We start from the raw sequence: 24,689 nt of genomic DNA, 5'->3' as shown, positions 1-24,689 counted from the left end.
TTGTCAGATGCCACATTTACACTAATAAATTTTAAAAACGTCTGCCAAGGTTAAGGCATTTTAAAATGATCGTACCGTTTTTAAAAAATCTATACAGTCTCTGTTCTTACGAGTCGACTGTTAAAAGTATTTAATAAATTTGGCAACTTGACTAAAAAAAATGAACGACCACCTTTTGGAAACTACTGTAGTAGTTAATAGTTACCACTTGGTGGCAATGTAGGTTCGTTTGTTGATCGTTCCTGTAGTTTACTGTAAAATAGTACATGCATTAACATTTTCTCCACCCATGTCGTATGGACGATCATAGTTAACTTGATCGATTCATATTGCAGTGAGGTTTGGTTTTGGAAAATCAATAAAAAACGCGAATTTAATCTTCAAATATTTTTCTCACAATTGAACATGGATTATTAGTCGTCGTGTAGACTCCGTTGCCACTCGTGCTGTGCACTATTCGACGTTATTTGATACAGTATTTTTATTTTATTGCTCAGCTGTGCAGGGCCGAGGGACACATCAACCCAGCAGGGGGCGACATCCCACACATTTCTGTCCTGAGACGCGATCCGCGTAGTAGCTGCGCTAAACATCTGCAATTGGTCCAAATAATCACATGACTCCTTGTCGTACCCAATCGGGATTGAGCGGATCAAGGCTGTTGCTATGGCACTTCAGCGACAGCTGCTAGCTAGTTAGCTTCTCAGCATTTCATCCTTTTTTTGTGTGTTTGTTTCAAGGTAGATGAAATGAGAATGGACGCGACGGGTGGCCCCTTTCCACATAATCCACGTCGGGGGGGGGGGAATAAGAACCTCCCCGGTGCTCCCTCCTCACCCCTCCCGGCGGTTGTTGCCGTCATGTGCGCCCGGGAAGCGCTCGCATCCTTTTCCCATCTGTTGGTTGCAGTCCAGAGAAAATGGCCGCATGCATTGAATACTACATGAACACAAAAATAAAATGAAAAAAATACTCGTGAATTCATGCTCCACATCTCACCCACGCTTTTGATTCCATTTGTGTTCTGATGAGAAATGTTATTACGATATCTAGGCGTAGATATATAACATTTTTTTATCTGTTTTTCAGTACTGGCTATGTTCCAACTATGTCACACGCACACACACGTTGAAATTAAAGGGCCCCTCTAAGCCCCTCCCCGACACTACTAGATCCGGAATTCTCTCCTCTGATTGGGTTACATCGCGTGATTGGCAGCTCGTTGGCCCGCCCCCACCACCCCCTTTCTGGTTGCGAGCGCGGGCGCGTGCACGGGAGCCTCGGACGAGTGGAAACAGGAAGAGCACGACGAGGGGTGGGGGGGGAGAAAAGAGATCGGTGGAGAAAAGGTGGCGAAGAGTGAAAGGGAAAGGGGGCGAAGAAGGGGTGTGCGTGGACCGAAAGACGGGAGACAAATAAGAGGTAAAAAAAAAAAAAAGTCGACCGTGCGCGCCGATAACTTCATCGTGTTGGGGTTGCTTCTGCCTGGTTCGACACAGCTGACATTGTGCATTGTGGTCGAGCTATCGGCGTCTGTTGCGTTTCTGTTTACGATGCTTGCGTTCAGTCGGTGTCTTTTAATCCATCTTTTACGCGTTTTTATTTTATTTATTTTTTTTTGACATTGTCCTGTGAGATACCGCAGGGTGCTGCACATTCGACACACGCGTGCGGAATTTCACCAAGTGTGAAATGTTTCACGCCGCTGATGGTGGGCGGTTGGTGCTTAACGACTGCGGTGTTGAACTGTTCAACTTAAACTGTTAAATATATATATATATATATATATATATATATATATATAAAATGTTGTGGTTGGGGGTTAAAAGCCCCATTGCAAACGAGCTCACTATCGCTTTATCGACTTCTTTCATGCCCCCCCCCTCCTTCCTCCCTGCCCACTCGGATGGTGTACATGATGCACGTGCATCCATCCCGTAAATGAACCCGCAAACCGGTGTCATTGTCTGCTCCGCGATATACAGTATCGCGGGGGCTTAGCCGAAGACACCCCCTCCTACTCGCTCTTGACCTTGCCTTGGTACATTCCAGAACCCCCTCGGAGAGAGAGAGAGAGAGAGACGTGCGTTATAGAGCATACACTGGGAGAGGCTGCCATTATTGAATGGGATCCGGCAAGCGAGCCTGCCGGTTATTTTTAGGAATGGCATTGATATTCGTCTCCTACTGTACATCCCCCCCCCCTGGCTGCCATGTTTTGTGTGTGTTGTGTGATATCTGGGCCAAGCTGTCTTGTCTCATCCACGCCGGTGCTGACTGTTGCAGCTTCTCGCCTCGTCTCCATCTGTTCTCGTCGTGTTAGCGAGCCTGGAAGTCGCTGGAGACCGTCCCGAGTCTGGTGCGGCCCATCTTTCCTTTTACGGTATTGGACCCCCAGTTCGCCCCCCCCCCCCCCCCGTGCGCTCACGTGCATCGTTTCGCACGCGTCGAGCGTCGGCAGGAGTTGCGCGTCTGCGGCGTTTCGCCGCAACAAGCGAGCATTGTCAGAACTGTTGAGAGGCTTGGCAGCAATTTTTCCATCAGGGAGGGATGAACAATGACAATTAAAATAGATCAGCGGACAATCTTTCAGTCGACTGCGACGTTCTCAATCTTTTCCCGCCTTTCTGTCCAAATTGCACACACTGCCCAAATGTCAAGTTTAGGCTAAATTATCCCTGGTTGCCATGGATACGAGGACACGTTGTGCGGGAGAAAAAGGGGGTGAGGAATCCAGGAAGAGTAAGGAGCGGTGTCTTTCTTAATCGAGTTATAATTACCGTAAAGGAAATGAAAGAGAGAGAGAGAGAGTCATGTGGCGGAAAAAGACGAGAGGATGATTATCCACCTGTCAACGGCGACCGCCGCTCGTCTCGTGTTTCCGTTGAAGACGGTCCCAAATGTAACAATGCGGGTCATTGTGGACGCATGTGCTGCCGAAGGGGGAAAAACACCGCGCTGAGTTTGACACAATAAACCAAGCAGCTGACAAACGGTATTTCCTCGCTCTCGTCCGCCGTGCGTGTCTTTGCCAGCGTTTCTATTTAAAGGCGGCTCCGAATTTGGACCGTCCCCTTTCCGACTCTTATTTCGCTCTGAGGTGAACGTCGCTTGATGTGACGTTCCCCCCGTGGCTCTCCGATCGTTGCTCCCAACGTTTGGTACACCGGCGTAATCTCATGCCGTCCAAGACCTTGTGTCCATTCTCAAAAGTTTTTTTGGGACACAAACAAACGCGATATTTTTGCTATCCTAATCCAGACCATTTCAGATGGGATTGCATTGTAGCGTTCTTGAATTTTGTAGTTGTATTTTACAGTAATGTTGAACAAAGACACATTTCGACTTTGATTGCATTGTTTGATCGTAGAATGCTTTCAAACTGTGTAAGCCGTGACAAATACACCGCAACGAACATTCAACCGATACAGTGGCGGCGCTGATCCGTAAACCAAAACATATTTAAAACAGCTGCCACGAAAGCCTCTTTCATCTTAAAGCTCGTGAATTTATGTTGCGAGTGTGTTCATTTTTAAATGGATGCATGAGGAATGTCACACAATACACAGAGAGGATGACGGTACTAGTACTCGCAATCATACATTCTTTGTCGTTTGTGTACGACGACTACCCCTATTACGGTTTGATGACATGATTAGTTGAAGCCGAGATGGCTAAAATTCTTGTCGCTGCTCTCTTTGGACAAAAGTCGGGACGCTCCGCAGGTGTTCCACCGTCAGCGTGGTCGGCTTTTGAGCGCAGTTGAAGGGATGATGCGTGTCGTTGGGGGCGACGTCACACAACGGGCGTTTATCCACGACGCTGTTGTCCAGTTGATGCTGATAGTTGTGACCACGTCGATCTCACGGGTCGCGGGAGTCGTCTTTCAGATTCGGCTACTGCTCGTTCGAGATGGATCTGTGTGCCTGCGCCACGCCTCTCCGCCCCTGGAGTCGCCCGAAGTCTTGAGCCCCCAAGTACGAATGCGCAACCGTTTTTTTTTTTTGTTTTTTTTTGTTGGGGCCTCCGGTGTGGTACAGTACAGTACTTTTTAAAGGAGCTCTTAAATTGCCTCTCAGTAGCGCAAATCAAAGTCAGTTACAAGGAAATAATAGGCTCAGTCGCAACATGAATGGATTTATGGCGGTCCATCTGGAGCGTAGAGAAACGATCACGTTTCCTTTGTGATGTCCGAGAAGAAAGGCGGCTTTGACAGCAAACCAGTGCAAATGTTTGACGCTCGGAAACTGCAACATAGTCCGTGCCAAGGCTGACAAAATGCAATCCTCCGCGCGGACTTTATTGTTTTGAATGTTTCTCCTACTCGGCTCATTTCCCAACGTAACCCCCTCTTTGCGCATGACATCATCCGGGCCTCAGCGCCGCATTCCAAATGTATGGAGCGAACCTCGCACAGATGGGTTTAATATCGGTCGCGCGCACAAAGCTGTTGTGTTGAGTCCGACTGGAGCTGACGGTCAACTCCCCCTGCGTCTCTGGAACAAGGGGGCGCATTCCACCGTGCGGTGGTGGGGCTCCAAAGCAAATTGGGGGTGTATGTTGGCTGTGTAATGCATATTCCTTCCAAGTTGAAAAGAGCTGTAAGATTCATCCATACATTTTCTGCGCCGCTTATCCTCACGAGGGTCGAGAGATTGCCGGAGCCTTTCCCAGCTGTCACCGGGCAGGAGGCAAGGTCGACACTGAACTGGTCGCCAGCTAATCGCAGGGGACACGGAGACGGAAAACAGTCGCACCAAGGGGTCAATTTCGAGTCTCCGATGAGTGCACGTTTTGGGGATGTGGGAGGAAACCGGAGTACCCGGAGAAAACCCACACAGGCACGGGGGGAGAACATGCGAACTCCACACAGGTGAGGCCAGGTTTTGAACCCCGGTTTTCAGAATGCTCTACAGCGGCTACTGCTACTGTGGCGCAAGAGCGGTCAGATCCTGTTTTAATTTCATTTTTAATCTCAATCCATCACATAAAACGAGAAAAACAAAAAGCTCGTCTTGAAAACTCCAATCACACTGTAGGATAGCCCACATCCAAAATTGGTCACACACGGACCAATACGGTGTATGAATGTCATCAAATGACTTAACATGTTGCATGTTCATTTTTTCCAAGTTCCCACCGGCCCGATACTAAATTATACACGGTGGCAAACAAGCAAGTTCAAGCGAGGTCAAAGTCATAAAGCGTTAATTTACAGGAAGCTTATGTTCTTTAAATGAGAAAGAGGATTAGAATCGCTGTAAGCCAATAAGCATGTTTACTCAGCAACCAGAGTTGTGTGTATATATAAAGTGCACAATGAACGTCGTGGCGTCATAATTACAAGTGCACGGTCATATATTGCTGAATTATGAATGCCTGTTGTGCCCTCTTTCTTATCCCAAGAATAAATCTAAATGGAATGGTCTTCCCGTGGCCTCAAGCCAGAGCAGTAAAAGATGTCTGGCTTTCAGTTGCTGTAGCAACCGGGTAGAAATTGACTCTCCCGACGGCTTACTCGCTTACCTCATTCTGCACATGCAGAGAAGTTTTGAAAGCGCGGCTGCACAATACACAAATGTGGGCGGAAAAAAACATAACCGCCGAAGGAATTGCCTGCGTGTCGCGCGGCGGCGGGGCGTGAAAGCGCACACTGTATGCAAATAACCGCAAGCGGCACAGTTGTGGCGGTGTCTCAGTCGTGCAAATTTTCTGAGTTTCGAAAAAATACGCGACCCCGTCAAGGAAATAGCGTAATTCCCGGCCCACAGAGCACACCTGATTATAAGCTTCACACGGTGCATTTGTAAAGGAAATACTTTTTGGTACATGCATACGCCGGCCGCAGCTGTGTAAAAGCCGCAAGTGCCCGCATTCAAACACGAGATATTTACAAAGAAAGACTGCACACGGAAAGAGTTCAACGCTAGCTCCGCCGCTGGTAAAATCACTGAGACACAGCAGTAACACGCTAGCGCAGCGCTAACGGTGCCAGACCGGTAAAAGTCAGTTCCTCGGCACATATATTCCACCGGTCTCACGCTTATCTTTTCTGCTCGAGTGCCCCCTTGCACCAAAAATTGCACAAATTAGCCGCATCACCGCATAAACCGCAGGGTCGAAAGCGTGTGAATAAAATTCGCGGCTTATAGGCCGGAAATGACGGTAGTTTAAAAAAAAAAATGCAAACACAGAATGAATCATGTGTCTTGTCCTTTTCAGGAGTGAAGTGGAGGGCCTCCTGAACACAGACAGACTGGTAATGCACAGAGTATTTGCTTTTTCTTGTGCTTTTTGTGGGCAAATGGTACTTCATACCACAGTATATTGTATAGATGTATCAGCTGTACCAAAAATTGTCATCTCTGCAAAGAAAGATATGTTTTAATATAAATTCAACAATGCTGTTGTTGTTTTTTTTTATTTTTTCAATTTATTGTGGTTGTATCTTATAATGGCGTGAAACTGCACTATATCACACAAGATAACATTTTTTCATAATTATTGTATTGGATTAGATCTCAATGGACTGTTAAAGTGACCTAATGAAGTGTCCGCAAAGTCTACTTCCACCAACGTGTGCTGAGGCTGTATTTTGACCCCCTGACTGAATATCATCGTGTATCACCCAAAATCAGGGCGATTTAGCATGTTCACAAGATGCAACATGTCCGTTTCAGGCTGCATGTATCACCCGGCAGAGCTGTACTCTGGCCGTAAAACGTGGCGCTCCTACCCAGATGGCGGACCAAACAGAGGACAATGGGCCCCGGTAAACAGTCGGCCTTGGAGCCAAACACAAAGGTCAGCAACAAACACAAACATGCAATCCTTAAAGTGACATTTCCGTCTTTATCTTGAAGATGGAATAAGTCATTTGCACACGCCCAGAGAGTTAAAATATGATTTACCACCTCTTTGTATTATGTTTTTTTTTTTTTTTTTGGGACACAATTTTGCTCCAATGCCAGAAGCAAGTCAACAATACGGGGCATGAAAAGTTCCCCGGCAGGTGTTTTAACGCCAGCCTCGGTGTTGTCGATTGAAGAGTGGCAGTGACGCCGGTTGATTAACTGGGATGAGACATTCGGGGGGATGGGGGGTTGCGTTCGGGGGGAGCACTTAACTCAGCTGCAGCTGGGATTGTGGCGCTTAAACACGAGTGAAATATCCCGCAGCGTCTCCTCTCGGCACTGACTCAACAGTACATCATGAAGGAACTGGCGGATTTGGGCCGATTGAATGTATTTCATTGTAAAGCGGTCAAAAATCATTTCCTCCCTCGGTTTAGAATGTGCGGCATGGTGGTTCAGCTGGAAAGCATTCGCCTCACGGTTGTGAGGTCCCAGGTTCGATCCCAGACCCGCCTGTGTGGCTTTTCTCTGGGTGGGCACTCCGGTTTCCTCCCACATCCCAAAAACATGCAACATTAATTGGATGCTCTAAATTGCCCCAAGGTGTGATTGTGAGGGTAGCTGTTGTCTGTCTCCATGTGCGACCAGTTCAGGGTGTAGCCCGCCTCTTGCCCTTTGACAGCTGGGATAGGCTCCGGCACTCCCTGTGACCCTTGTGAGGATAAGCGGCAAAAAATGAATGGATGGATGTTTGTAATGTTAAAATAATAGCAAAAGCATAATTTTCAGTAAAATTAAAAAAAAAACATATATACAAGATGCTCACCTTTCCTGTATATTGTGAAAGTTCGGTACTGTGATTGCATTAATGCCATTGTGGAGTTGCTTTTATAAAATAATCATGAGAGATAAAGAGTACACCGTAATTCCCGGCCTCCAGAGCGCACCTGGTCATAAGCCTCACCCGGTGCATTTGGAAAGGAAATACCATTTGGTACATGCATACGCCGCAGCTGTGTAAAAGCCGCAAGTGCCCACATTGAAACCCAAATTGAAACACGAGATATTTAAAAAGAAAGACAGTACACAGAAAGACTCTAGTGCAGCGCTAAAGCTAGTGCTAACACTAGCGTTGTGCTAGGACTGACGCTAACACTAACAGGGCCAGTTAAAATAAAACTTACTGGTAAATATCACTGAGACACGCCAGTAACAGCAGCAACAAGCTAGCACGGCGCTAACAGGACCGGTAAAAGTCACTTCCTCTGCACATATATTCCACCGGTCTCATTCTTAACTTTTCCGGTCAAGTGCCCCTCCCTTGCGGCCGTTAGGAAAAAAATGCACAAATGAGCCCCGTCACCACATAAACCGCAGAGTTGAAAGCGTGTGGGAGAAAAAGTTGCGACTTATAGGCCGGAAATTACGGTGTATATACTCTGCATGTCGGACTTTCTACCTGATCTAAAACATGAGCTGGAAGGCATTTGTGGATTGTCATCCCTAATCATGACTTTTATCTCATCCGTTTGAACCCAGTGGGCGAGCGGGTGGCGTTATCACAATCAGAATCAGAATCGGCTTTAATGACCAAGTGTGTAGAACACGCGAGGAATTTTTCTCCAGCAGTCGGTGCTGCCCTTGGTACGACATACAGAACAGAAAACGGGGAACAAGGAGCAACATAGCAACAAGAACAAGAGACATTTCTGTTTATCGGAATTATTCCTCATAAGATGTACATATCGCCTGAATACTAAAGAGTCGTGTCTGTTGCCACTTTCAGATGCAACGGCGGACGTATTCCATCCGATCATCCCATTTCACCTTCAAGTCCTCCATATAACAGGTGACGGATAAAAGTAGCTCCAGCGTCTTCCGTTGCATGTTTCCGTATGAATTGCCGACTGTACATATATTGACGGATCAAAGCCTAAATCATCGAAGCCTGTAGTTGATTTTTTTTTTTTTTTTTTTTTTGCCCTAAAGAAACCAAACGGATGCTACTGCAAACATTGTTTAAAGCAAGATTTTTGTCGTTATTAAAAAGCCATCAACTTGATTTTTTTTTTATTACCCGATTGAGCTACAGAAATTGATCATTGTTCAATTCTGCAGCCGTAACTGAGTGTTTATTCTGATGTATAATTTCTGATTATTTAAAGGCCCCTCTCAGCCATGCATGTTGTTGTTGTTGCAATAATTCTTGCACTCTTCCTGCACCGCGATGTTTGTTGATGAGTTTGGTTGCCCGTTTGCCAAGGGGGGAACGAGCAGTCCACTATGCCCAAGACAAGGGTTCCTCTAAGGGGCACCGGCAGGCTCCGCATGTTTGGGATGGTAAAGAACAGCCGTTTGAGGCCCAGAACTGGCATCACAACTCTCTGCGCTCATTCCACAACCGGGCTGGCGCCAACAACGGTTATCTAACGAGACCCGGACAACGCTACATAAACTGGGACAGCAATGTCAGCAGCTCTTTGGTGAGGCCTTTACAAGGGGCTTGTGGACCGTTTCCATCTTTTGAAAGAAGTAAATGTTGTTAGTTCACTGTGGGATGTTTCCACTTTGGCTCTAGCGTGGGAGTCCTCGCCTGCACCGCAACAGCAGCAGAGAGCTCCAGTGCCCCCCAGAAAGATGGGCTCCCTCGGACCTCCGCAGAACCTTCCCCGGTCGAATGATCAATGAGAGAGCCGGGCCTTGGAAACGAGCAGCCCCTCACCAGCGCCAAGAGCAGATGCACCAGCATAGTCCGCCCCCACAGCACCCTTCTTCAACAAGGGACCAGTGTCCGGCCAAGAGGAGCCGAGACTCAGGTCCTGATCAGGTATCGGCTATTTACTCATCACTGGCCTCAGGCTTTGCCCTTGGGCAAGAATTCCAAGTGGCTCATTATGTACCAAGCTTGGTGTAGGCCTTATCTGAAATAGAAAAAATATGCTTATGAGACTTGACTTGGACATGTTGGGGACCCCGCTTAGATCATATCATTGGTGATAGATCTGGACTCTTACCGTCCTCCTGTTTCTGGCAAGGTTTTGTGAACGAATGAATGTTCCTCTATTTAGTCATCTCATCCTGGATCGAGGCATTTAGTTGCCGTGCCACCACCCCTGCCCCGCCACCCCCGGTGCAACCAAGATGATTGGAAGCCTCCTCACGACAGAACAGGTCCTAGCCATCCCTCCGACCATAGGACCTCAACGCCACAGCAACAGGTATCCTTGCTTGCTTTAAGAAAAAAATGTTGGTCATTTCTGATTCTGTACTCTTCATATAGGAGACCTCAAAATCACGCGCTGGAGGACATAGCTTTTGCAACAGCGACCCAACAGTCCAAAACCAGGGTTGCAGCAGCAGGACTTCACACCTTGGGAACAGTTATCGCAAAATGTCTTCACCAGCAGAACACACCCGTGTGCCTTACAGCCACCAGAATCCTCATCACCACCATCAGCGGCACACTCAGCACGTCCGAGCTGAACAGCACAAACCCTCGACGCACCGCCTTGACGAACGTGAGGAAGACTCCAGGAATCATCTCCACAAGCAAAGCACAGTATGCAACGGTTTATTTCAATTGTAAAATGCTGCTTTGGGTTTAAGACATTTTGAGAAGATCTGTGGTTGTTTGGTGCTGCTTTTCCGGGTCGGGTCGCGGGAGAAGTAGCTTCAGCTGGGATCCCCAGACTTCGCTTTCCCCAGCCACTTCTTCCAGCTCTTCCGGAGGAATCCCGAGGCGTTCCCAAGCCAGCCGAGAGACAAAGTCTCTCCAGCATGTCCTGGGTCGTCCCCGGGGTCTCTTTCCGATGGGACGTGGCCGGAACACCTCAGCAGGGAAGTGTCCGGGAGGCATCCAGATCAGATGCCCCAGTCACCTCATCTGGCTCCTCTCAATGCGGAGGAGCAGCGGGTTGACACTGAGCCCCTCCCAGATGACCGAGCTTCTCACCCTATCCCTAAGGGAGAGCCCGGACTCCCTGCGGAGGAAACTCATTTCGGCCGCTTGTATCCGGGATCTTGTTCTTTCGGTCATGACCCACAGCACATGCTCACAGGTGAGGTGAGGAACATAGATCGACTGGAAAATTGAGAGCTTCGCCTTTTGACTTGCCTCCCTCTTCACCACATCGGACCGATACAAACTCCGTATCACTGCAGACACTGCACCGATCCGTCTGTCGATCTCCCGCTCCGTTTTTCCCTCACTCACGAACAAGACTCCAAGATACTTTAACTCCTGCACTTGGGGCAGGATCTCATCCCTGACCTGGCGTGGGCACGCCACCCTTTTCCGACCGAGGACCATGTTCAACTAAAACAGCGACTTCAAACCAGAGCTTCCAAACCAATGAGTAACCTCTGACCTAAAAATCTTGATGAACGGACAATAAAATCCCACACCCACAATCTTTCCGAAAGTGTTCCCGCATGAGTGGAAGTTGTTACAGCTGCAAAGGGGAAACGAGCTCTATCGTTTCCATTTTCACTCGAAGATCTAATCACCAAATGTCCAAATACTAATAAATGTATACATGTTAAAGCGCTGATATATGTCTTTTACTCTACAGGAAATTCGGCGCAACATAAGAGGCGTTTCAAAAGAGCCGGCCACCCCGTGGTCTTCTGCAGAAGATTCTCCCAACTATTCCTCCCTTCATTTGAAAGATTCTCCTCACAGTCTACGTGTCAGTCCTTCGTCACACAAAGCAGCTAACAGCGGTCAACCGTCTCGCCCAAAAGTCCAGGGAAGCCCCCCCACTCAAAAAGAAAAGTTCTGCTCAACATCGACCCCGTCTCGCGCGTCCCCAGATGTTCCAAAATACAAGTTTTCAGATGTCAAATACAAGAAGGGCTCACAGCTTCTCTACTTGTCCCCCCACGGCAGCTCCAGGACAAACAAGGCAGCGACGGAGTCGGAAACTCCGAGAACAGCCGGATGCGTGCAAAAAGATAAGCTGGCGAGAAGGGAAAGGAGTGAACGTGTTGAGAAGGCAAACAAAAATGCCGAAGGTAGGAGAAAACGGAAGAAAAAAGAACAAAAACTACTTGAGAAAAAAAAGAAAAGGGATAAGGCGGCAAGGAAAGAAAAGAGAAGAATCCTGAAAGCTAAAAGAGGAGAGAAGCGATCTCATGGCTCCCCTCCGATTGGCAACTCTGCAGGAGAGGAGCATCTCCCCACTGGCCAATGTTTCCCCCCCAGGGGTACTTCCCCACAGCCACTGCCCCCCGCAAAACAAAGACACTCAGTCCCCACAACAACGAGCCCCACCGGGAAGAATCTCCTCACATCCTCATCTCAGTCAGAACAAGGACCAAAAGCAAAACCTAAAGATAGCCTGCCTTCCCTTTTGTATGAAGCCTTAGAACCTCTCAGTGCAGCTTGTCGTGTGCGTCTTGAGCAGCAAGGGGGGCCTCTCCGTGCCCCGGATCTCCAGCCCGTGGGCGTGATGGGAAATGGCGACGTGGGCGACAACCTTGCCAACACTCCTCCCGTTCTCAGCTGGCAGGGCTCGCCGGTATCTGACGTGGGAGAGGAGGAAGACGAGCTGGAAAAGGGAATGATGAGCAGACCCGTCCTCCAGCCCAGCCCCACTCAGTGCTTTTCTCCGCTGCCCTTAGAAAATATTGAGAATGTGGCCAAGGAGTCTGCGGAAAGTCAACTGGCAGATTGTTTGGATCCATCGAGTGCAACTAAAGGCCTTCTCGAAGATGAGGAGAAGAAGGAAACGGCGGAAAGGTCCAGCTCTCCGCGTCCTGAGCTTCACCGGAAAACAGGTCTGGATGATGTTTTCAAGAGCTTGGCCACTTTGCTTAGTGGCCAGAGGGCCACGTGTCGAGGCGGTCCGTTCGGGGGCTTGCCTCCTTTGACCGCTAACGGGGTGAAGTTTGCTTCCTCTCTTGCTCTGGGAGCCGGCATCAAATGTCACCAGCACCAAGATTGTGGTCACAAGTCGCATCCCGCATCATCTTCAGAAGCTAAAAATCAGTCGGTTTCCCGTTTAGAACAGTGCAGAGAGAGAGCTCAGTGTGAGCCCATCACAGCCCCCTCCACACGCAAAACGGAGGAACCTGATGTTGATATGAACGACAGGCAAGATAAGGATGAAGACATCCAGAACGCGAAAGAGGTCTCGCTCTTGGACCACTCGCTCAGTGCCGAGCTGAGGCTGACCACCACCCACACCGCCTCGCTGAGCCACCTCCTTGTCTCCAGCAAAGACGAGAGGCTAAAATGTGAAGCGAGAGCTCACCGAGCCCGGCTCAAACTGAAGATCAAGGAAGAGAAAAGCCTCGCTAGCCCCAAACATAAAGACGGACGCAAAAAACATAAATCCCACCCGGGCAAAGATGTGCGGAAGAAGCGAGTGAAAGGTAAAAGAGCAGAAGCAAACATCATAAAGAATAAAGACGATGATGTCAGTGTGGTTGAACCAGCCGGAACCTCTCAGAATAAAACCTCAAGCGCATTATCAACTATCAGTGCGTCCAAATTATGCACCACAACACCAGCGAGCAAAGCTTCATGCACGCCAGCCCCCGTCGACCCCCTCAAGCTCAAAATGTTGTCCATGGGCTTCACCAAGGAGCCGAAAGTCCTCTTGGTGAAGATGAAGATTGATGGCAGGCACACAGTCAACATGGCAGAAGTCGAAGAGCAAAAAGTCCCACTTTGTCAGCTCAGTATCCAAAACACAGCCGCCCAAGTGGTCAGAGCTTGCAAGTAAGTACCCCGAAGACGATTGTTGGTTCGCGCGGCGAAATATTGCAATACACTTTTGTTTTGTGGTTTGAACACAGGGGGGCAAAGGTCAGGGGAAAATTCAAGGAGTCCTACCTGCTTCCTTCCCTTTCTGTGAAACCCAACCTTGCCATCCAGGTTCCGATTCCCCGGGATAAGCTCAGCCCTCCCACGCCGAGCATCTATGTGAGTCCGCGCAAGAACAAAATCGGCTCACGGCCCGTTTCGATTATTAATAGTGTTCAGATTTGGCGGACGTGGTCACGGAGACTCAAAACTGAATACTTTGGTGAACTCCGTAGGTTACAAAATGGTTGCGACATCTGTCGATAACCTGTGGTCCCATCCTACTTCGTAAATCCCACCAGCACTGAGCATCATCTTGGTGGAAGCAAAGTTTTGGGTGCAGCACATGTTTGTGTTGGATTGATTGTGCGCTATTACCGTAATTTCCGGCCTACAAGCCGCGACTTTGTTCACACGCTTTCAACCCTGCGGTTTATCCGGCGATGCGGCTAATTTGTGCATTTTTTTCTCATGGCCGCAAGGGGGCACTTGAGCGGAAAAGGTAAGAATGAGACCGATGGCATATATGTGCCGAGGAAGTGACCCTGTTAGCGTTAGCGCCAGTGCGGCGCTAGTGTTACTGCCACGCTAGCGTTAATCTCTGTGTACCGTCTCTGTAAATATCTCGTGTTTGAATGTGGGTTTCAATGTGGCTACTTGCGGCTTCTACACAGCTGCGGCGTCTGTATGTACCAAATGGTATTTCCTTTACAAAAATACTCGTCTTATAACCAGGTCCTCACTGTAGGTCGAGAATTACGGTAATCAGTGTTGCGGGACGTGAGTGAAATGGACATTGTCGTAACGCTCGCATTAGAAGCGCTAAATACAGCACATGAGTCGGTGGTTCACCATCGTTGTTGTTTGCAGTTGGAGAGCAGGAGGGACGCCTTCTCGCCGGTCCTGCTTCAGTTTTGCACTGATCCCAAAAATGCGGTGACCGTCATCAGGGGTCTCGCTGGCTCTCTCCGCCTCAGTGAGTTTGTGCACCGCACAAGTGACTTAGCCAACAAATGCTCTTTATTCTTTGTCGTGAGTGTGCGGAACGGGCAAGCCGACGATGCAGTTCATATGATGAGGCAAGACAAAGGGGGCAACAGATTTTGTGGGAACCCATTTAGTCGTCATCCCCCACGGGAGTTTGCCCAATCATAAGAAGTTCTGTGTGTGTATTTCGCATTCTTATTTTTAACCAAACAAGCTTCTACTGTTCTCTAGTCGTGTAAAGTGTCCGTCTTAACAATCTAAAATTAAAAGACAACTTGTCAGTAGTGTCACTCTCAGTGACCATTTCAGATTATTCCAAGAACAACTCTTACGAAATCTTTTCACCGTTAGGGAAATGGAAAGATGCAGATTCTTTAAGTAGCCTTCAGTTTTACAAACGTGCTGTGTATTCTTCTTTTTAACGTGGCCTCAGCAGCGGGTTTTTTACTGCCCTCATCTTCAGGCCAGAGTCAGATCGCGAATGGTTGGATAAATGTGTTGCTCTTTGTTTTTCTATGTGAGACCTCGGCCTGTTTTCCACCAAGTCTCTGGTGGAGGCCAACGCAGAGCACGCGGTGGAGGTGAGGACGCAGGTCCAGCAGCCCGCCGACGAAAACTGGGACTCCCGCGGCTCGACCCAGACGTGGCCCTGCGAGAGCAGCCGCTCGCACACCACCATTGCCAAATACGCTCAGTACCAGGCCTCGAGCTTCCAGGAGAGCCTGCAGGTAGACATTTGCTCATGTGCTCATTGACATAGTCGAGTTTACTTTGGTATTCTTGTGTGGGAGTTTTCTTGTGGAAATTTAGTGTACACTATTATTCGGTCTTGGAAAACAACATCTTGAGTCCTGAAGTGTTCTTGCTCTGTCATCAAAAGTAAATGAACATCAGAAGTTCATTCCGTGAGAACAAAACTTATTACCGTAATTCCCGGCCTACAGAGCACACCTGGTTAATAAGCCTCGGTACACAGAAAGAGTTTTAACGGTAGCGTGGAGCTAGTTGGTGCTGGTTCTTTCCGTGTACCAAGGCTTGTAACCAGGTGCGCTAATGCTAGCGCCGTGCGAACGCTAGCTAGCGCCGCATAAACCGCAGGGTTGAAAGTGTACGAAAAAAGTTGCGGCTTGGAGGCCGGAAATTAATAAATATTAAATAGTGTTAAACTCTTTCTGTGTGTGCTGAGGCTTATAACCAGGTGCACTAATGCTAGCGCCGCCCTAATGCTAATGCTAGCCCCCTGGCACCTAATAAACTGCAAGGTTGAAAGCGTGTGGAAAAAAGTTGTGGTTTATAGGCTGGAAATTACGGTAGATTGTCCAGGTGAAAACTAATGTAATGGTCAATCAATGTATCTTTTTTGGAAAATGCAAGATCTTGGAAATTACGGTAGATTGTCCAGGTGAAAACTAATGTAATGGTCAATCAATGTATCTTTTTTGGAAAATGCAAGATCTGTTCTGACTAAAAACAAAAAAAAAAAAAAGGAAATACAAAAATGCCTTCGACCCTGCGTTAAAAAGTTGAGTGGAATGTCATGATGGACATCCCATTTTCCGTTGGCCAACCTGCCAGCTAAGCTCATGTAGATGCTTTATAGGAGGAGAAGGAGAGTGAGAACGAAGAGGAAGAAGAAGAAGAAGAGGAGCAAGGTGACTCTTCAAATGCTAAAGGCAGCCCGCCGTCGACTGAGGTGAAAGCCACTTCTGCCCTCCCCTCGGGCAAAAGCATCAGCGCCAACACACCCAGGTGAGCACATCCGCTGCACATTTGGAGTTTTGTCATCTTCAACTCACACTTAACTGGTCCTTCCCAGCTCAGAAATGAAGTCTGTCGGAAAGATCATCAAATTCGGGACCAACATCGATCTCTCAGACCCAAAACGGTAAGTTGATCCATTTCGGTCACGCAAATAACGTAAACACGGAGTCTGCCGCGTTTCCCCCAAGGTGGAAGCCTCAGCTGCAGGAGCTGCTCAAGCTGCCGGCGTTCATGCGAGTGGAGTCCATCAACAACATGCTCAGTCACGTCGGTCACACTATCCTGGGCATGAACACCGTGCAGCTCTACATGAAAGTTCCGGGCAGCCGGACGCCAGGTCAGTGCGGCCTTCGTATGCCATTGGTTTTCTTTATTCGGTCCAAAAAAATCCAATTACATCCAGGCTTGACATAAAGAGAGGTGCCTCTCAGTTGTTGTGCTGACATGACTGTCCAAAAGAACAAAACTCGAACTGTGGCTCTCAAACAGTGGCGTGCGACCCCGAAGCATATTTTCCGGGGAAAGTGTTGCACTTAATTTTCTGACTGAAAACTAGTACCGTAATTCCCGGCCTACAGAGCGCACCTGGTTACAAGCCTCTTCGAATACATTTGGAAAGGAAATACCATTTGGTACATCCGTGTGCCGCAGCTGCGTAAAAGCCGAAAGGTCCCACATTGAAATCCAAGTTCAAACACGAGATATTTACAAAGAAAAGAGGGTACACGGAGTTTAACCCTAGCGTGGCGCTAACGCTAGCCCCGCACTAAAGCTAGCGCCTAACAGGCCCGGTTAAAATGAAACCTACCGGTAAATATCACCGAAACGCCCCAGTAACACGGCAGCAACACGCCAGCCCAGCGCTAATGCTGGCGTGACACTAACTTGGCCGGTAAAAGTCACTTCCTCAGGTCATATATTCCACCAGTCTCACTCTTACTTTTTCCGCTTGAGTGCCCCCATTGCGGCCGTTAGAAAAAAAATGCACGCGTGTGAAAAAAGTCGCGGCTTGCAGGCCGGAAATTACGGTATATGAAGTCTTTATTGGAAGTTGATCTATATCTCTTTATGTACAGTATTTTGTTCAGTGTTAGATTATCCTTTATATAGAAGGGGTACTTGCCGGAGTCGGGGGGACCTCAATTTATTTATTTTTTTTTTTCCATTTTTCTCGGGGGGGGGGGGTAGTAACTGAGAAAAAATGAAGAACTGCCCTAATTGATTCGCTGTTTGAGATTTTAACTCCACAAAAGGCTCCCCATCCGTTTGCAATAATGGAACATTCTCGCTTTTAGTGCGACTTTCGGGTTTCAAATGCGTTGTTTTGCCCTCAGGCCACCAAGAGAACAACAACTTCTGCTCGGTCAACATAAATATTGGACCGGGTGACTGCGAGTGGTTCGCTGTCCACGAGCACTACTGGCAGGCTATCAACACGTTCTGCGAGAAGTGAGCGAGGAGGCCGCGGCCGTAAACGGCGCCGTTCCGACCTCTTGGGCTTTTTCTAACTGCTCCTTCCGCCCCAGGCACGGAGTAGACTACCTCACGGGCTCCTGGTGGCCGGTCCTGGAAGACCTCTACAGCTCCAACATCCCCGTGTACCGTTTCATCCAGAGGCCGGGCGACTTGGTGTGGATCAACGCCGGGACGGTGCACTGGGTCCAGGCAGTGGGCTGGTGCAACAACATTGCCTGGAACGTCGGACCTTTAAACTGTCGGTCCTTTGAGTTCACGTCAAAGCTGCTCGATGCTTATCTCTTTGTCCGGATTTCTCTTCTTGACAGTTGTTGTTTTTGTTTTTGCATTCTTTGTTCTGTCGGTTAGCATACCAGTACCAACTCGCAATGGAGCGATACGAGTGGAACGAGCTGAAGAAGGTGAAGTCGATAGTTCCCATGATTCACGTTTCTTGGAATGTGGCTCGGACCATCAAAATCACGGACCACGACACCTTCAAGATGATCAAGTACGATGCTTGTCGTCGCTCGTCTTGTTGTTATTATTCTCCTGCAAGGCTGTCAGATCCTTTTTTTTTTTTTTTAAATTGATTTGTACTGTGTCAGCTCGCTGGATGACTTGTTTCGAGCCTCTTGACTCACAGTTCTGAAGATCAGAGTTTAAATCCCTGCCGGTTTCCCAACATATCCCAAAAAACATGCAATTCTAAATTAGTCGTAGTTGTGTTTGCAAGTGCGCGTGTTGTCCTTCTCCTCTTGAGGATAAGCAGCTCAGCTAACGGACGGATGGATTTGGACTGCATGATTTGGGCGCTCTACCTGACAAGCACAAGCTGCAGTGGTAGAAGTCGGGGATAGCTAGACATACTCGAGTCTATTTATTGACTCATCTATATTAAGCGATAATTTCATGCGGGATGTGTATAACATGAATTTAATAGGAAAATATGAGCTTTTCTCACATAAAAAAAAATCTTATTGCAATAAACGGGCACATACCAAGAACAAAAAACATGTAAAGCAATATGTATTCCTTTCTTGTAGTTTATTAGCAAGTTTCTCCCCTTTGTAAAGTTTATTTATGGATTTACTTTTACTGTAATTTCCGGCCTATAAGCCGCGACTTTTTTTTCCACACGCTTTCAACCCTGCGGTTTATGCGGTGATGCAGCTAATTTGTGCTTTTTTTTTTTTTTTTTTTTTTTTTTTTTTTTTTCCAAAACGGCCGCAAGGGGGAGCTTGAGCAGCAGCAAGAGTGAGACCGGTGGAATATATGTGCCGATGAAGTGACTTTTACCGGTCCGGCCCTGTTAGCGTTGCGCTAGCGTGTTACTGCCGTGTCGCAGTGATTTTTACCAGTATGTTTTTTTTTTTGTTTTTTTTTTAAACCGGCCCTGTTAGCGCGACGCTAGCATTAGCGCGGCGGTGCTAGTTCTTAAGCTCTCTGTGTATCGTTTTTCTTGCACTTTACGGCTTTTACACGGCTGCAGCGTATGAATGTACCAAATACTTTCCTTGACAAATGTACTGGGTAAGGCTTATAACAAGGTGCGTTCTGTAGGCCGGGTATTACGGTACTCAGATGCCACCCTGCAGTTAAATGTTCCAAACTGTACCGAACTATACAATCAATCAATCCATCCATCCATTTTCTTAGCCGCTTATCCTCACACGAAAGAAATGTAGTCTGAACGGTCCGCGCTCTGCTGCTCCTCCTCCCCGCCAGACACTGCCTGATGCAGTCCATCAAGCACATCCAGATTTTGAGGGAACAACTGGTGGCTTCTGGAAAGAAAATCTGTTACCAGAGTCGTTTGAAGGAAGAACCGGCATACTACTGCAACGAGTGTGACGTGAGTACCTCCCCGACTCGTTTTTTTCTGAGTACTCCTCGCCAGGTATTTGTGTGCGTAAAGTGTTCCATTTGGTGTTTGTGTAGGTGGAGGTGTTCAACATGCTGTTTGTGACCAGCGAACACAGCGCTAAGAAGACGTACGTGGTGCACTGCGAGGACTGCGCCCGAGCCAAGAGCGCCTCGTTGACGGGAGTGGTGGTGCTGGAGCAGTACCGAACCGAGGAGTTGATAAAAACCTACGACAGCTTCACACTGGTCAGTCTTGTCGCCGTTCCTGTTCCTGACACGGATTTTACGTACTGCTTTTTCCTCGCCTTTGCTATCTTTTCTAACATCGTTCCCCGTCAAAACACGGCTGGAAATAGTCGAGGTGAGCTTGAAATTGCGGGGAGTCGATCCCACCAGCAGGGGGAGCTGTTTTTGCTGGTCTGCACATTTTATTGTATGCCCTGCAGCACAAAAATATGTTGTGATGCCACGCAAGAAGGCACTCCTAGTTCCTGCCATACCAGCTGTTGTTTTTTTTTTTTTTTTAATCTGACGGCCTTACAAATACTGTAATGACAACTACCATATTTGGAAAGCTAAGTGATCGATAGATAGTGTCCATTATTTTTTCCATTTTGGAAAACCATATTTTTTTTTGTTCGGAATGGAAATTAACCAGGAAATCAGAGAGCGAATTGTGGAGCTCCACAAGTTTGGTTCATCCTCGGGTGCAATTTCCAGAGGCTCGAAGGTGCCACGTTTGTCTGTTCAAACAATTGTACACGAGTATAAGCATCATGGGAATGTCCGGCCATCACACTGCTCAGGAAGTTGGTGACAAAAGCTGCCTCAGTTCCACCAGTTCTGCCAGGAGGAATGGGCCAGGATTTCAGTGGAGTTCTGTCCGCTGTGCTGCTTGTGGAAGGTTAGCAAGCCATGCAGTTCACAGGAAATGCTGCTCCTTACAAAGGAAATAGAATGTAAACCTTTGACCCTGAAGAAAATAATTCTCTCTCTTTATTGTGAAACCGTGCCGCCTTTGTGCCTTTAAGAAACCCTTGCCCGTGCTGATTGGTTGAATGTGCAGTGACTTTGGGGGGTGATTTGACATCATTAGTGGAATATTTTGTACTGTAATTTTTTATAGTTTCCTTCCTCGTCTTTCCCCGCAGGCTCCGCCACCTTTCTCAAAATGAGGATGTGCCCCCCGTCTGCATCTTTCAGGCCGAAAACCAAAAGCAACGGCGGCGAACTGTCGTCCCCGCGAGCGCGTCGGACGTTTACACTGCTGTTTACATCACACGACGAGGTACAGATAGTCGGCCGTTCCGAGTACAGCTCGCCGCCTTCCCCGTACCGGCTGCTGATTTGGACTCGTGCGTTGAAATAGAATGACTAGAATGGTAATTGTCTTGTATCGGGGTGGGGGGGACTGAGCACTGCTAGCACTGAAAATCAGGTTCTATCCATTCAACGGACTCAGCTGTGATTCAAAAGCGTCAAGTAGCCAATTTTCTGCATCAATTCAGGTACTTTTATGCAAATTCCGTTGTTTTGTTTTTTTTTTTACACCAATCTAGTTATTCTATATGTCCAATGAATTTGCTGTGATTCTATTCTACCAGCAGGGGAAATCGCTTCACACAGGAGAAGTAACCGATTGTCACGTTTTTGCGTCGTATCGATCCCGGTTTGTGTTGATCTTCAGGTAAAACTATGACGTGTTACTCATGCCTGTAAACTTTCTGAGGTGCTATTACTCCAATCTTGTTCATAATTGTCGGATCAGTTCAAAACGTTCTACCAGCCTGGAAGTACACCGCATTGGCCTTGCGAACTGATTTGAGGAGGACTTGTAATTACAGTGTAAAACTATGCGAATATGCTTTTTGATTTATCTTGGGGTGGGGGGGGGCGATTTCTCTAAAATACGGGTTTGTTAGCGAACTACCGTAATTTCCGGCCTACAGAGCGCACCTGTAAAAGAAATGCCATTATGGTACATCCACACAGACGCACCTGGCCCACATTGAAACACGACATATTTATAACAAAAGACGGTACACAGAAAGTGTTTTTCAAAGTTTTAATACCTTAGCTTAGCTTAACATAGCAACAACACGGTAGCACGAACAGGGCTGGTTAAAAAAAAAAAATAATAAATTAAATACCCGCACCAGCTACACAGTAGCAACACAGTAGCACAACACTAACAGAGCCGGTTAAAAAAAATAAAAAACGTACCTAAATCACTGAGATGTGGCAGGAACACGCCTGCAAGGCGCTAACGCTAGCGCAGCGCCAACAGGGCCGCTTAAAAAAAAAAAAAAACATACCGGTAAAAATCACGGAGACACAGCAGCAACACGCTAGCGCAGTGCTAACGCTAGCGCAGCACCAACAGGGGGTGTTGAAAAAAACATACCGGTAAAAATCACGGAGACGCGGCAGCAACACGCTAGCGCAGCACCAACAGGGCGTGTTAAAAAAAACATACCGGTAAAAATCACGGAGACGCGGCTGTAACACGCTAGCACAGCTCTAATGCTAGCGCAGCACTAACAGAGCCGGTTTTTAAAAAAAAAAACATACCAGTAAAAGTCACTTCCTCGGCACATATATTCCACCTTTTCCGCTCGAGTGCCCCGCCTTGCGGCCGTGAGGAAAAAATGCACAAATGAGCCACATCACCGCATAAACCGCAGGGTTGAAAGCGTGTGGGGGGAAAAAAAAGAAGTCGCGACTTGGAGGCTGGAAATTACGGTAGTATGGCCGTGTTCGTCGTCGGGGATCAAATAGTCGATATAGTCTAATGATAGCAAACGTGGTGCGGATTTTCAATTTGATTTGTTTGGTACAGGAACAGAATCCCAATTTTATACCTCTTTGTGTTGCTTGGTTCTCGTTTGTTTTGGGGGTTTTTTTTTGTTTTCTAATACGATTATGAGCATAAATAACTGTACATTGTGAATGACTTTATTGGATAAAAAGTGGAGTGCATAGATGAAGTATGGGGTATTTTTGATTTTCAACAGAACATAAAGGCCTGCCAAGAGAGTCCAGATCCAAATCTTTCTCTTGCGTACATATCCACAAATTATAAATGTCACTGTACATGTAATTAACATTAAAGTAAATATGTTTAAGTGTCGCCCGGAAAGCGACTTTTTTGCTGAGAATTTTTAATCAATGCTCATTTTTAAATTTCAGTTTGAACTCAACGTTTGAAGTTCGGAGTTAAGCAAATTTTCAACAGATTTTGCTGTTGGAGGAAAGTCTCAGACTTGGAACATTCCAGATTTTGGCAGCTCTTGTCGAAGCTCATCCTGCAACTTTTTGCTACTGTTTATTAGTATTAATAATAATTTTGGACTACTGTAATTCCCGGCCTGCAAGAGAGCACCCGGTTATAAGCCTCGGTACACAGAAAGAGCCAGCTAGCGTTAAACTCTTTCTGTGTACCGAGGCTTATAACCAGGTGCGCTAACACTAGCGCCGCACTAACACAAGTGCCGTGCTAACGCTAACGCCGCATAAACCACGGGGTTGAAAGCGTGTGTGGGGGGGGGGGGAGTCGCGGCTTGTAGGCCGCAAATAAAGTTACATAACGTCATCAAACTTTTCATGCCGTCTAAAGCAAACTACAGATTTTGTAAAGTTATGATTTATCCATGTAAGGCCTATCGTGTAAAATTCCAATTGAAAAGACTTTTCCCCCTGCTATTATTCCTCTATGCACGCCATAATCATGTACATAGCGTTGACTTGACTTTTAAACAATTCTCTCCGGAATTTTATTTGTAAATGTTCAAATTTGTCATCCTCAGTTTTTTTTTATTTTTTTTATTTTTTTTTTTTGGGAAACTTTTCTTACTGCACTGGGAATTTCATCCCACTTTTATACCTCTTTTGTTGGCAGGTTTGCGTTCGGGGAGGGTGGGGGGGGGGCGGATTTTTGCAGAAAAAAATTGTACATTGTGACATTATTTATACTGTACATGCCACAAGCTTTTCTGAAAATATTTATTGCATATGGAATGGTACTCGTTCGTTGGGGCTACAAGGTATTTTGAGACTGTAGTACGGGCTGGGGGGAATTGCAAAGAGGGTCCGGTGTAGTCCCCCTTGGTGCTAGAGCCCCTCTTTGCCTGCGCCGCCCCGCCCCTTTCACGTCACAACACGATGATGGGAAGCAGTGCTAAAAAAAAAAAAAACCTCTCAAGCCAACCTGCTGGTGCTTAGAAACATTTCAACACAGTTTACTGAAACTAAAAATCAAATCTTTGTACTGTATTTAACTCAAATACTAAATTTTTGGGTTTTGTTTTGTTTTTGTTTTTTTTTTTTTTTTTTTACTTTTTCAATCGTGTGAACTTCTTAATCTTGTGTGGCTATATCGGTGACTTTATGAGCATTAGTAGTTGTAACCCTCGACACATCTCGCGGAGACTTTTTGGGATATGTGACTTTTACCGGCCAAGGTTTTTGACGTGCGTCTCGTCCTTCATTCTGGGTTGTTATTTGACAGATGTAATGTTTTTGTTTGTTTTCCTCTCTCTCTCTCTCTCTCTCTCTCTCTCTCTCTCTCTCTCTCTCTCTCTCTCTCTCTCACATGATGTTTGATTTCTGCTGCACTCACAGTTTCAGATAGAACATGTAGAAGAAGAAAAAAAAAACCTGAGCCAGACCTGTCTTAAAATCCCTCTGTGATATTTCTGTGACATATTGTATTGTTCAAGAAAATAAAACGTTTTGATAAATGATCCCGAAATGAGAGAAATATTTTCTTTTTTAGAAGTGGGCGCACGGATCAGCTGGTAAAGGCGTTGGCCTCACAGTTCTGAGGACTGTTGTTCAAATCCCTTGCATGTTCTCCCCGTCCGTGCCTGCGTGGGTTTTCTCCGGGTGCTCCGGTTTCCTCCCACGTTCCAAAAACATGCAACATTAATTGGACACCCTGAATTGCCCCTAGGTGCGAT

General features: G+C 47.0%; 1 protein-coding gene across 6 annotated transcripts; it reads left to right on the top strand.

Moving 5' to 3' along the window:
* Positions 1-1,287: 1,287 nt before the first annotated feature.
* Positions 1,288-24,689, top strand: LOC133491656 (lysine-specific demethylase 6B-like). 6 transcript variants are annotated; one of them, XR_009792455.1, is made up of 23 exons: positions 1,288-1,422; positions 6,223-6,259; positions 6,681-6,804; positions 8,641-8,703; positions 9,118-9,337; positions 9,433-9,681; positions 9,923-10,072; positions 10,135-10,413; positions 11,426-13,578; positions 13,656-13,782; positions 14,533-14,638; positions 15,172-15,377; positions 16,250-16,398; positions 16,466-16,534; positions 16,599-16,747; positions 17,745-17,859; positions 17,937-18,124; positions 18,235-18,376; positions 19,594-19,720; positions 19,807-19,977; positions 20,883-21,239; positions 21,336-21,418; positions 24,506-24,689. XR_009792455.1 is itself a non-coding variant. In XM_061803068.1 (21 exons), exons 3-21 carry the CDS (start codon positions 6,686-6,688, stop codon positions 20,904-20,906), a joined length of 4,806 nt encoding a protein of 1,601 aa, XP_061659052.1. In that variant the 5' UTR covers positions 1,288-1,422; positions 6,223-6,259; positions 6,681-6,685; the 3' UTR covers positions 20,907-24,473. The 6 variants fall into 6 exon arrangements, 2 of the variants coding, with proteins under 2 accessions (XP_061659052.1, XP_061659053.1); XR_009792454.1 differs by lacking the exon at positions 24,506-24,689 and adding an exon at positions 22,921-24,473; XR_009792452.1 differs by lacking the exon at positions 24,506-24,689 and having other exon boundaries at positions 21,336-24,473.

Source organism: Syngnathoides biaculeatus, chromosome 18 (genome assembly GCF_019802595.1).
Source record: "Syngnathoides biaculeatus isolate LvHL_M chromosome 18, ASM1980259v1, whole genome shotgun sequence".
In the NCBI taxonomy this organism is placed as follows: domain Eukaryota; kingdom Metazoa; phylum Chordata; class Actinopteri; order Syngnathiformes; family Syngnathidae; genus Syngnathoides; species Syngnathoides biaculeatus.
The sequence above is the reverse complement of the archived record's forward strand: the minus strand, read 5'-3'. Positions and strand labels throughout refer to the sequence as shown.